This window comes from Xenopus laevis, chromosome 2S (genome assembly GCF_017654675.1).
Source record: "Xenopus laevis strain J_2021 chromosome 2S, Xenopus_laevis_v10.1, whole genome shotgun sequence".
Classification (NCBI taxonomy): domain Eukaryota; kingdom Metazoa; phylum Chordata; class Amphibia; order Anura; family Pipidae; genus Xenopus; species Xenopus laevis.
In genome coordinates, this window is record NC_054374.1 from 140,944,166 (window position 1) to 140,957,232 (window position 13,067).

At 40.9% G+C, this 13,067-nt stretch overlaps 1 protein-coding gene across 2 annotated transcripts in view; it reads left to right on the forward strand.

Annotated features, from left to right (window-relative positions):
- Positions 1-3,347: 3,347 nt before the first annotated feature.
- The window catches only part of LOC108709920 (PHD finger protein 11), a 38,151-nt gene continuing 28,431 nt past the window's right edge, over positions 3,348-13,067 (forward strand). The window contains exons 1-3 of one of the 2 annotated variants that reach the window (XM_041584481.1): positions 3,348-3,559; positions 4,673-4,774; positions 12,776-12,909. In XM_041584481.1, coding sequence (XP_041440415.1) covers positions 3,380-3,559; positions 4,673-4,774; positions 12,776-12,909 — 416 coding nt within the window. In that variant the 5' untranslated portion in view covers positions 3,348-3,379. The remainder of the gene's footprint in view (positions 3,560-4,672; positions 4,775-12,775; positions 12,910-13,067) is intronic. The other variant, XM_018250190.2, reaches the window with a different exon arrangement.

The following is a 13,067-nucleotide window of genomic DNA, read 5'->3' on the forward strand; positions in this document are numbered from 1 at the left end:
ATGAAAGTTCTTTTCTTCTAGTCTAAAGGGGACGCCTCTGGTACGGTGATCCTCTTTATGGGTAAAAAGGTTCCCTGCCATTTGTCTATAATGTTCTCTAATGTACTTGTAAAGTGTAATCATGTCCCCTCGCAAGCACCTTTTTTCCAGAGAAAACAACCCCAACCTTGACAGTCTACCCTTATAATTTAAGTCTTCCATCCCTCTAACCAGTTTAGTTGCACTTACAGGGCCGGATTTACATAGTGTGCACCCCTAGGCCCACTGTTGTTTGTCGCCCCTGTCCCCTTCATTTTATTTGCTCAAATATTCATCATCGGGACTGGAGCAATGGGGATTAGCGCATGGGAAATTTAAAACTATTGTTTCTCCTGCGCATCCCCAGTGTTTCTGAACTAATGTGGGTGTGGTTGGCATCATGCCGCCCCCTAAAATCCTGCCACCCTAGGCCCGGGACTTGGTGGCCTCTCCATAAATCCGGGCCTGTGCACTAAGTATCTGCACTCTCTCCAGCTCATTTATATCCCTCTTAAGGACTGGAGTCCAAAACTGCACTACATACTCCAGATGAGGCCTCACCAGGGACCTATAAAGAGGCATAATTACGTTTTCATCCCTTGAGTTAATGCCCTTTTTTATGCAAGACAGAACTTTATTTGCTTTATTAGCCACAGAATGACACTTCCCAGAATTAGACAACTTGTTAGCTACAAAAACCCCTAGATCCTTCTCATTTAAGGAAACTCCCAACACATTGCCATTTTGTGTATAACTTGCATTTATATTATTTTTGCCAAAGTGCATAACCTTGCATTTATCAACATTGAACCTCATTTTCCAGTTTGCTGCCCAGTTTTCCAACTTAGACAAATCACTCAGCAAAGTGGCAGCATTTTTCATGGAACCTATAGTTCTGCACAATTTAGTATCACATTAATGATAGAAATCAATTAACTACTCACCTAATTACTCATCTATACAGACTGATGTGTCTCAAAGGGATGTACATTGGCAGATAAATGAGATGAGGCCCCTAGGCTATACTTTCCACAGGGTCCCCTTCTAGGCTACTCCCACTCAACAATGAATCAGGGTCACGGTGCAGCTGGAGACCCGAGGGGCCCATTATCTAGCTTTTTTTCAATTATTATTTGTATTTTCTTTTATATTTTTATCTGCACTGCTGGGCTTGGTTCCAGTTGGGACAGTGCATGGTCAGTACCTGCTGGGAGAGGATTAGGCAGCTAAATTATGAGCCAGTGACATCACAGGCTCGTGCCAAACCCGATGTATCTTAGAGCATGCACGTGCCTTGCTTTACCCAATCTTCTCCCAGCAGGTACAGACTGTGCACTTGTCCCAACTGGACCAAGGCCCTGCAGCCCAAATAAAAATACATTTTTAAAGAAAATAAAATAATAATTGAAAAAGCTAGATGGGCCCCTAGGCTATAGCCTAAGATAGCCTATTCATTAATCTGCCACTGGGGATACAGTCACTGAGCCTGTGGGGAGATCACAACATTTAACTATTTATGGGTATGGGAATTCAGGGCCTAGCACCTCTCAATCTGGTGAGACTCGGCAATAACATCAAAGGCAATTATGTTTGAATTACCTAGGGACATCCAAATGTGGGAAAAATATTGAATTTAACAACTAAAAATGTACTATAAAATGATGTTCTGTTCTGAGAGATTTAATTGTCTCCCATAGGCTCAAGGGTTACCATACCTCCAAACATTTGAAAAATGTAAAGAGGGACAAAAACAACATTTTTGCCCATGCCTAATTTCTGCACCCCCTAATTACCATGTACATTTTATAAAATTTGGTTATGAAAGTTTGAGCACATTTCTGGGAATTTTAGGGTTGAAATTGTCCTTTAAGCTGGTAGTTCTCCCAAGAGACCTGCTTAACTTATTAGTTACAATTGTATCTTTGCTTATTTTAAATTGTTACAAATGTATCTAAGTGCGGGCGCTGAGTGTTCTGTCTCTCTGCCAAAAAGCCTCTAATTTTAATTGTTTCATAAACTTTGTATCTTTTTTTCGCATCACTGCAGGAGAACAAAGAGAACTCAGGATATTTCAGTAAGAAACCCAGGACTGCAGACTGAGCTGTCAACAGGCCCGGATTTGTGGAAAGGCCACCAAGGCCCGGGCCAAGGGGGCGGCATGCTGCCCAACCATACCCACATTGGTTCAGAAACACTGGGAGGATAACATAGTTTTTATAATTTCCCATGCACCCGTCCCCATTTCTCTGGTCCCGATGAAAACTTGCACGAATTAAATGGAGGGAACGGGGGCGGCGAATGTAAGCGGGCCTAGGGGTGCCCACTATGTAAATCCAGTCCTGGCTGTCAAAATTGGAACTGTCCCACAGAAAGTAGGACAGCTGGGAGGTATGGGCTACACAGCCAAGCCCTGAACTGGGGTAAGTGGAAGTCCACTAAGGCATGCTCCACCCCAATTCAGTAGGAATGTTTATACAAATGAGTGTGGGGTTTTTTGTGGTATGCAGCCACAGGTTTATGCATTAGGTTTCTGGCTTCCTGCTTCAGTCTGTCCTTGATCCAACTATAAAAGTATCTACTTGGTCTGTCCCAACTTTAATACTCTTCTTGGACAATCCACTTTCTCCAGAACTTTCTAGAGGGGTTTATTTACCCTTTGACCACCAGTAACTATATTGGATTAAAGGAACAGTAACACCAAAAAATTTAAGTGTTTCAAAAGTAATGAAAATATCATGTAGTGTTGCCCTGCACTGGTAAATCTGATCTGTTTGCTTTAGAAACACTACTATAGTTCATATAAACAAACTGCTGTGGAGCAATGGTGGAAATTGAAAAACGACTATATGGCACAGGTTAACTAATGGATAACCATTAGACAGACAGAGCTTATCTGCTATCTGCTGTTTAACCTGAGCCTTTTCTCCTTTTAATGACTGCCCCCATGGCTACACAGCAGCTTATTTATATAAACAATAGTAATGTTTCTGAAGCAAACACATCAGTTTTACCAGTGCAGGGCAACACTGCATTATATTTTTATTACTTTTAAAGACTTTTATTTTTTGACGTTACTGTTCCTTTAATAATGAGTTTGATTAGGAATCACTGGCTCCTAATTCTTTATACATACAGTATAATATGTATTTTATGTTTTACAGTTCAGAAAAAAAGAACATTTCCTCCAGATTTTTGAGAAGGTTGAAATATGTGTTTTTCTGATTGCAGCTGTGGTATAGCCAGAATGTCTCATCCATTCCTCCCTCCCCTTTTACCCTCCGGGCTTGGATGCAAATCAGAAAAGGGAAATGAACCGCCTGTTGTACTCAAGAAATGAAAGTGAAACTTGTTAGTGCTTTCCATGTTACGTTTAAGGATACAAACTGATTCTGTGTCTCACTGCCGTCTTTGTGCCATCATGTCGCACTCTACACCAGTTCTGGGAGTGTGTCGCTTCTGTCACCAGCGGGAACAGAATAAGGAGACCGGTGCTTTGCTAAAGACCAGTGATGATGGTGTAACAGCCCACTTTAACTGCATGGTGAGTTATTGGATCTGGCAGAATGTGAGGCAGTGGTTCCTTACTGATAGACATTGGGATGATAGATCTACTGAGCTTAATATCTAATATATTAAAGGGAATGTAAAGGCAAAAAAATAAAATCCTTAATTTTTACTTTCTTTAATGAAAAAGAAATCTATCTCCAATATACTGTAATTAAAACTGTTGAGGAAACTTCAGACGGCCCCTAACTGTTCTGCAGGGAAACAGTCATACTTTCTTCCCTTTCACCTTACTTCCCAGAATTCGAGCAGCTTCGTTTGTTTCCCTGTAAAGCAGCCAGCGACCGTGTAGAGCTTCGTATCCGCAGGCCCAGTGCAGTCTGTATATTTTGATTATTAATCAGTCTTGCTGTATCGGCTTCTATGGTAGATATTATTTGACTTGTGCTGTTTTGATCATTTATGATGATCCCTAAGCTTTAGTGATGTGCGGGTCGAGAATTACTGCAACTGTGTGTTCATTGTTCCTAGTGGGGCCACCTGTTGGTGTATACCCGGATCCCAGTAGGTGGAGGCACTGCCATGAGAGAAATTCCCAGTACCCTTCCTTTTAGCAAAGAGGATTCAGGACCTGAGTATGATAAGATATTAATGATATACATCCTATAATACATGTGGTGTCAAAATAGGGTTATATTAAGCAATAAACACATCCTTTTATCCCCACAGTTATAGCACCACCATGTGTACAGTATATAATTGAAATTACAAAGTTGATATTTGATGCAATGTACTGTATATGTCACTGATCTGTTGTTATTATATTAAGTATTCCATTTTGTTTAAAGTACAGTTTGTACACCCATAAACTGGAAAATTAAAAACCTTTCATTTACCTAAAAACTGTGCTTAAAGCATAATCACAATTTAAACCATTTGAAGTTAAATCATCGAATTTATGTATCCACCAGGCATCCCTTTACAAAAGCTTGTTAACCCTTTCTCCTTCTCTTCTGTGCTCCCCAGGGAGGTGGCTGGGCGGCATGATAATCTGAAATGCTAACTGATACAGGGGCAAAGTGGATCACAGTTGCCATGACTGGATTAAAAAACGATGACATGTATAACAGAATCTTGTGTTTTCCCCTAGATCTTTTCACCTAAAGTGATAACAGTAAAATCACCCAGTGAGGAGTTCGGTGGATTTAATATCCATTCTGTGAAAAAAGAAATCAAACGTGGAAAAAATATGGTAAGATTACAGCAACATGCGAGTGAAATGCTATTGTGGTTATAAACAGAACCCTCGTTAAAGTGTAACTGCACAAAAAAATAACTTAAGCTTTTTGAAAAGTAAACATAATTTGAAGCAACTTTGCAATATATATCTTTTAAATAATATGCATGTCATGATTTTTAATGGTTTCTGACAGTTCCGTAAGCCTAGCCCCCTGCTCTCCTGCTGATCTCTCTGACTACTTTGCTGAGCTGGCTGACTACTGTTACTTTGTATCAACAGCCATCTGTCCTTAGCCTGCCTCCTCCAAACCCCACAATTCCCTGCACACGTGATTTCAATAAGGAAAGGAACAGCACAGTGCAATGCATTGTGGGTTATGTAGTTCCTGCATGCTGTCTGTAAGCTGTGGAGAAGTTGTTACAATTTGTAACATCATTGTTTAGTCCCTCCTTCCCTGCCAGGATTTCAAATGATGCAGAAAGAGAAGAACTGTTAAACTGCTGGATTGCGGGGGCGTGACCGGAACTGCTAGATGTAGGACGCAACTCCGGAAGCTCCGGGACATATAACCCTGCAATTAACCTGCTACGGGCTGAAACTAGCTTCTACCAGGCACCGTACCTCCCGTGGATCACTCCGGTACCAACAACCCGATGCAATGGGGAAGAACAAAGGCGCACTGCCCAAAACCCGTCCAGCCGAACATCACCATGTGGCTTCACAAGATGGCGGAGCAGCGCGCTCCTTAAGTAAAGGCGGCATTGAGGAGCACAGCGTCAATTGGTAAGCCCCATAGTGAGCGCTTCCACTAACTTTAAGCAAGTATGCCAGAACTGTCCCAGCCGACTCCATACATAATACTTCTATGGACACCATGGCTGGCAGGGAACAAAATGTCTCCCCTCCCTCCCCTGAGCTGCCGCCTGCAGAACGCACATTAGGGGAAAATGCGACCCTGATAGGATACAATCATGCCTCAGTTTTGAACAAACTAGACGAGCTTAAAACTGATTTTAACATAATCAAGCAGAAACTGAGAGAACGTACTACAGAAACTGAGAGACGTATCTCAGATCTAGAAGATAGTACACAGCCTCTGCACAATGCTATGGAGGACCATGCCCATAAAATCTCTGAATTACAATCCAAGTCTGAAAAACCGACTAAGGCGAAATAACATTCGCATTGTTGGCATCCCAGAAAGAGCTGAAGGCAAACATGTGGAGGGCTTTCTGGAACACTGGCTTTTGCACACATTTGGAAAGGACACATTCTCTATGTGCTTCATTATTGAACGGGCCCTAGCAAGCACCCACCACCAGGGACACCCCCGAGACCACACCACGACGCAGTCCTCCAAGAGGCAAGGTTGAAAGGTCCTTTACAATATGAAAACCATAAAGTCTCTATATTCCCCGATTTCTCTATGGCAGTACGCAACCAGAGGATCAAATTCAACACTGTCAAGGTAAAGCTTAGTAAATTACAGCTTAAATACTCTATGATATTCCCTGCCCGCCTGTGGGTAATAAAAGACAACAGAGCATATTTTTTCAACGCGCCAGCCGTTCTAGTTCTACCCCCTCTCACAAATGTTTTATGTTTTGGGACTAAGACCTGCTCAGGTTGGGGCGCAGCAGGTAGGGAGGGACAGGGATCATAAAACCTTTGGATATTCTACTTCTTTCCTGGCTGCTTTTTCCCCTATTTCTCCCCCTTCACCAATACCACCCCCCACCGATTATGGCTGAAATGCGATTGCTGCCATGGAACGTCCAGGGCCTGGGCACCCCAATAAAACGGGGTTTGTTATTCAAAACACTTCAAAGATTAAAACCTCACATCACCATGCTTCAAGAAACCCACTTAGATGGGAACAAATTGCTTGCTCTCAGAAGACCATGGATAGCAGCTTCTTATCATTCCACGTACTCGACCTACTCTAGAGGAGTGTCAATACTGGTGTCAAAAATCTGCTCTTTTACTCTTAAAGCACTCATTACGGACTCAGAGGGCCGCTTCATTATTGTACATTGCTCAGCAAACGGAGAAACTTACATCTTGGTCAATGTCTATCTCCCACCCCCCTTTGAGGTGAGACTGTTGTCCACAATAATGAGCAAAATTGCTACCCTCCCCTTGGCCCCCACTATTATAATGGGAGACTTTAACGCAGTAGTAATGAACTCAATGGACAGGCTCTATCCATCGTCCAGACCCTCCAATAGCTTACAAACTTGGATCTCTGCCTTTAACTTTGCGGATTTATGGAGAGAAAAACATCCCATGGACAAGAAATTTACCTGCTTCTCAGCAACTCATAACACTATGTCCAGGATAGACCTCGCCTTAGGCCCCCCCGGCAATACTGTCTCAAACAACAACAGCAGATATCTTGCCAGGCGGGATATTGGACCATTCCCCACTCTCCATAACCTTGACAATTGGTTTACCCCCACTGGATAAAATCTGGAGACTGAACAGCTTTTGGTTACATCAGGACAAGATCACAGAACCGATTGACAAAGAGCTCAATAGTTTCATTGAGACAAACAACAACACGGCTTCACCCCAAATAGTCTGGGACTCCCTGAAGGCCTTTGCCAGAGGGCAATACATAAACCAAATTAAAACATTCAACAAACAAACCCAAGAAGAAATCACTGATCTGGAGAAAGAAGTCATCCTAACAGCAATTTACTCTACACCCATCCCCACAAACAAGACAAACTTGGCTCTCGGGCCAGACTGCTTTACAGACAGTTCGAGTCAAACAGGTAAAAAAACACAGCTACGCCAAATAGCCAATATCCTGGCCAGAGGAGATGAAAATGGCAAACTCCTGGCACTGCTCTCCCGAGAATTATCTCCTCAAACATCCATACCAGTGATTCAAGACAATATGGACACTATAATAACAGATCCCATAGGAATTAACCATGTGTTGATGCAATGCTATTCCTCCCTATATGCTTCCAGGATGACCCTTACACAAGAACAACTAGAGGACTACTTGGAAGAGATTCCAATCCCTCACTTAGATCCTATAGACAGAGACTCTCTGGTGGAAGCTCTCTCTTCACTCACTCCCGGAAAAACACCTGGCCTGGATAGTCTCCCAACAGACTTTTATACTAAGCATATTAAGCATTTAACTCCTCTGTTAACCTCTTTATTTAACAATGTACTAGAGGGGGCGGACCTGCCAGTATCCATGAGTGAAACATTGATAACCTTAATTCTAAAACCAGACAAAGACCCACTAAATTGTGCCTCTTATAGGCCGATATCGCTAATCAATGTTGATGCCAAGATTCTAGCAAAAATATTGGCCCGTAGGCTCAACCAATATATTACAAAATTGATATCCCCTGATCAAACAGGATTTATACCGGGCCGAACCACAGACATTAATGTCAGATGAGTTTTCACAAATATAGCAGCCCAACATGACAACTCGGGTCATAGAGTGTTAGCCGCTCTTGACAACGAGAAGGCTTTCGACTCCATCAAGTGGAGCTTTCTCAAGGTCACCATGACAAAAATGGGTAAAGGACCCAATTTCAGAAAGTGGGTTGAGGTCTTATATCATGATCCTAAAGCCTGTATTAAAACCAATCAAAACATATACAAACCGGTTTTGCTCAGCAGGGGCATAAGGCAGGGATGCCCCCTCTCCCCATTGCTCTTTGCATTGGCAATGGAGCCACTAGCTTGGTTACTAAAAACAAATGTGGGAGTCAAAGGACTGAAACTAGGCCCTATAACAGAAACAGTAGTGATGTATGCGGATGACACAATCCTATTTCTAGAAAACCCCTATGAAGCCCTCACATCTGCTCTAATGGTAATAAACCACCACACTGAATACTCAGGACTGAAAGTAATTCGGGCAAAATCAGTTCTCTTTCCTATAGACTCCTTCCACATCGACAGCCAGAGAGTACAAGTAAAATTGCAATGGGTCAACACATTTAAATATTTGGAGGTGTACATACACTGCCAACTAGACAAATATATTGAGTTAATTTTAACCCCCCTAACATTAAAACTAGAAAATAAATCTAAAATTTGGAATACTCTCCCTTTAACTCTACTAGGTAGAGTGAATCTATTTAAAATGATCATGCTCCCAAAATTCACATACCTTTTTAGGCAAGCGCCAATTATGATACCAAAAAGCTTCTTTCGTAAATTGAATTCCCTAGCTACTACCTTATACTGGGCAGCAGCAGCTCCCTGAATCGCAATGCACTCACTGCAACTCCCAGTGGATTCAGGAGGTCTAGCAGCACCCAACTTATATTTCTACTACCTTGCCACTAAACTGGTTAATGCCTGGTGGTGGATAGTCCCCTCCACTCAAAATGCCACTACAAATTTAGAGGCCCAAATAGCTGGCTCATATGAAGCTCTTAAAAATATGTTGTACCGGGGCACCAAAGACTACAAGTCCTCCACACAACTAATGACAGCCACAGTCCAAACTTGGAAAATTGCCTTACAACTCTTTCCAAAACACGAAAATCAATACTCGCCCAACCAGCCTCTTTGGTACAACCCACAACTCCCACAATTACGAACTATACCAGACCCTACAATCTGGGCCCAGTACAACATTAAATACCTAGGGCAAGTTATGGCACAGGGTGAATTGTTAACTTTTGATGAGCTAAAAATTACCTTTAATATGCCTAATACATATATGCCTAGGTTTTAGCAATGGCGCCAGACCATAAAAACACAATTAGGACTAGTACAACCAGACACTTCACCCCAAAAAATAGAGGTGCTGGCCTTTAACCCGGACCTTAACAAACCAGTTTCACAATTTTATGCTCTTCTAAGTACCCCAAAAAACCCTATACTTAAAAAACTGTATGACAAATGGCTACAGGACGTCCCGCAATTTACCACAGAAATGTGGGAAGATATTCTAGAAACACACAGTTCAAAACTTGTTAGCTCAAAAGATAAAATGATTCAGTTCCGATACCTTCATAGGACCTATTTGACACCCCATAGACCCCATTTAATAAATCCTAACGTACCAGATATTTGTCCTAAATGCTCTCAATCCCCAGCAAATTTCATGCATATGGTGTGGCTCTTCCCAAAAATAATGAAATTTTGGAAAAAAGTGATAGAAGAAATTGGTCTCATCCTAGCACTTATTATCCCTCTAAACCCTGAAACTGTACTATTAAACAAGTCAAAGAAACTGCCCCTACAATAGCCGAGCAGACTCTCCTTAATTTCCTGTTTATTTAAGCAAAAAGACTCATTGCTATGAGGTGGAAACCAGCTCACCCCCCACAAAAAAGCCAATGGATACAAATGGTCAATGATGCTGTCCCTCCATACCAGCTATTATATTTACAGAGGTTGCCCAAACAAATTCAAAAAAATATGGTCACCCTGGATTACAGAGCACCTCCCTGCCCTAGACTTTCATTTAACAGATTCTCAAGGAACCCAAAATCCCCTTCCTCCCTAAATAACCCCCCTTTCCCCCCCCTCCCCCCCACCCCAAGTTAGCCAGGGAAAAGATAGAGGAATAATGACTCATACAACACTGATGGGTATTATGTTTGTTTATTTGTATGATAGTTAACATCCTGATATTCTGAAAACTTAAATTCCATGTAAAGGCTTACAATTCAAACTGAATCTAAGGAGAACTTCTGACATGTGATTTGAACTTGATATTCTATGTCAATTTTGCTCAGATAACTGAATGGATGATGTTAAAACTGATGTACTCAAGATGTGGATGTATGTTTATAAAAAAAAAAAAGAAAGAAAGAAAAAGCAATAAAAAAAAGAAATTAAAAAAAAAACAGCTGGATTGCATCATAGAAAATGGCATTTATTCATACATTTTGAAGGTAACTGTGATGGGTATATTAGGGTTTCTGTGTTATGTGGGCCTCTTAATCAAATTTTGGTTTGGAAGCCGGAGTTCCCCTTTAAGTTCCCCTTTAAGGAAAATAGGTTTGAAATATTTTATTTGGTTTTCACAATAAACCATAAAAATCAATATGATAACAAATAGTATGCAGAATAAGAAGATTAATACAATGACATATTATACAGAATGTATAATTTACAATGAATAAGGAAAATAGAAATAAAACGCAAGAGCAGGTTTACTGAAGTACGAGCGCCTTTGTCATTGCGGATTTTCTGGCACACATATATATTAATTGCCTATTATTGCATTCATGATAGACAAAACTGTCGCCAAGTTTTATTGGCACCTGAAGAGTGGTATTATGTGAAACAAAGCCAGAAATTGTATAATGGGAGAGATGTAAGGTACATTTTTTGTTAATTATGTATTAAAAATGTATTATTAGTGAATTAATTAAGAGTAATCTATATAATGTGAAAATAATTGATTCTTGATATTACTTCTTTGCCTATAAGTATATTTATTAATACATTCATAAATTGCTTATAACTACTATTTTATATAAACTATTCATTACTGTGGCTATTGGCATAATGTATGGTTCACTTCTACAAAATACCAACCTTTAGTATTTCATAGAATGGCTTATTCTAAGCAACTTTTCAATTGGTCCTCATTTTTCTTTTTTATAATTTTTGAATTATTTGCCTTCTTCTGACTTCTTCCACCTTTCGAATGGGGGTCACTGACCCCATCTAAAAAAACAAATGCTCTATAAGGCTACAAATTTACTGTTATTGCTACTTGTTATTACTCATTTTTCTATTCAGGCCTCGCCTATTAATATATCACTCTCTTATTAAAAACAATGCATGGTTACTAGGGGAATTTGGACCTTAGCAACCAGCGCCACTAGTCGTAAGACAAATTTGTCTCATTGCACTTTAGTAAACATGGGAGCAGCATTCATTTTGTTGCACGAGATAAAGGGTGATGGTTTAGAGATCATTTTTACAAACGTTAGCATGCCTAAGCCACAAATTTATTGATTACTTTGTGATCACTATTTGGATGTCCCTGTTATATTTCCCCCATCTTGAGAGATATATTTATGAAAATAGAGAGTTCACCCTTTGCCCCAATATCTCTACATTTTTTCCCTTTTAAATGTTTATATGCTTTCCACCTACTGGACTGCAGATGCTCCTGTAATGTTTGTAAGTTCATTCAGTGTGGGCTTAGTTACAGAAAACCGCCTGCTGTTAATTATACCCTCTCACACCTACCCCATCCCATCCCCTACCATGACATCAGCGATGAGCAGGTTGGGCAGGCTAGGTTCAGATTGGATGAGGGCACCGGATGAATTTTTACAACCCCCACATTCAGGGCTGTATTTAGGTCCGATGCCACCCATACGTCATGCGTGCTGATGTCACATGCCATTCGCGCTGACATCACTTCGGCAGGGTTCTTCGGACCCCCTACCCCTCATCCCCTTAGCTCCGTCAACAGATATCCTATGGAAATCTGTGGCGGAGGATTTTTTTTATTTAAAAAAATGAAAAAATAGGCACCTCGAGGACTGCCCCAAAAACAAGATGCCGTAGGCACAGGCCCTCGGGGGCCTATATATAAATACGGTCCTGCACACATCATTAAAATATACCATGCCACAAATGTAATGAAAGTCACTCAAGTGTCCAGCACCCAAAAGAGCTTACAATCTGCCCCATGGGGGAGTAGTTATAAATATACTCTCAATCGTGCCCATGGGAACTGGTGCATCAAGTAAACTTAAAGAACTTTATTACTAGCTGCTCTTTTGTCTCCCACCATTTTCCAGGTAATTGCCCTTCCTCCTTGCCAATCAAATGGCTCCCCTTTGATGAGACTGCACAATTACTTCATTGGTGGGTGGGGCTAATGCTCTGTAGTTGGACAGATAAGGAAAGGTCGTTGAAGGGCCTCGTGAAATGCGGGGGGGGGGGGAATGAAGATCCTTAGATTTGATAATATACAACCACATCCCCCGAAAGTAACCATACTGCTGTCTTGTTTCTCAAAATAAAAACATGTACTTATGTTTTGTTTTTCAGAAATGCAAAGTGTGTGGAAAAATTGGAGCAACTATTGGCTGCGAGCTAAAACGGTGCAGGAAAACGTATCACTATATGTGTGCGAAACGTGACGGTGCTGAAATTATTGATAATGAAGACGAAGAAAAATATTTGTGAGTACATTTTTGAACTATGCTGCACAATGGTAAAACAGTGTCACTTATACAAGCCCTTGATGATCACATACACATTTACAAGTGATTTCCTAGGGGCCTATTTCTTAAACCACCAATTTTTCTGTTTGAGTTTTTAAAAGGGAAAATCTAAAGAT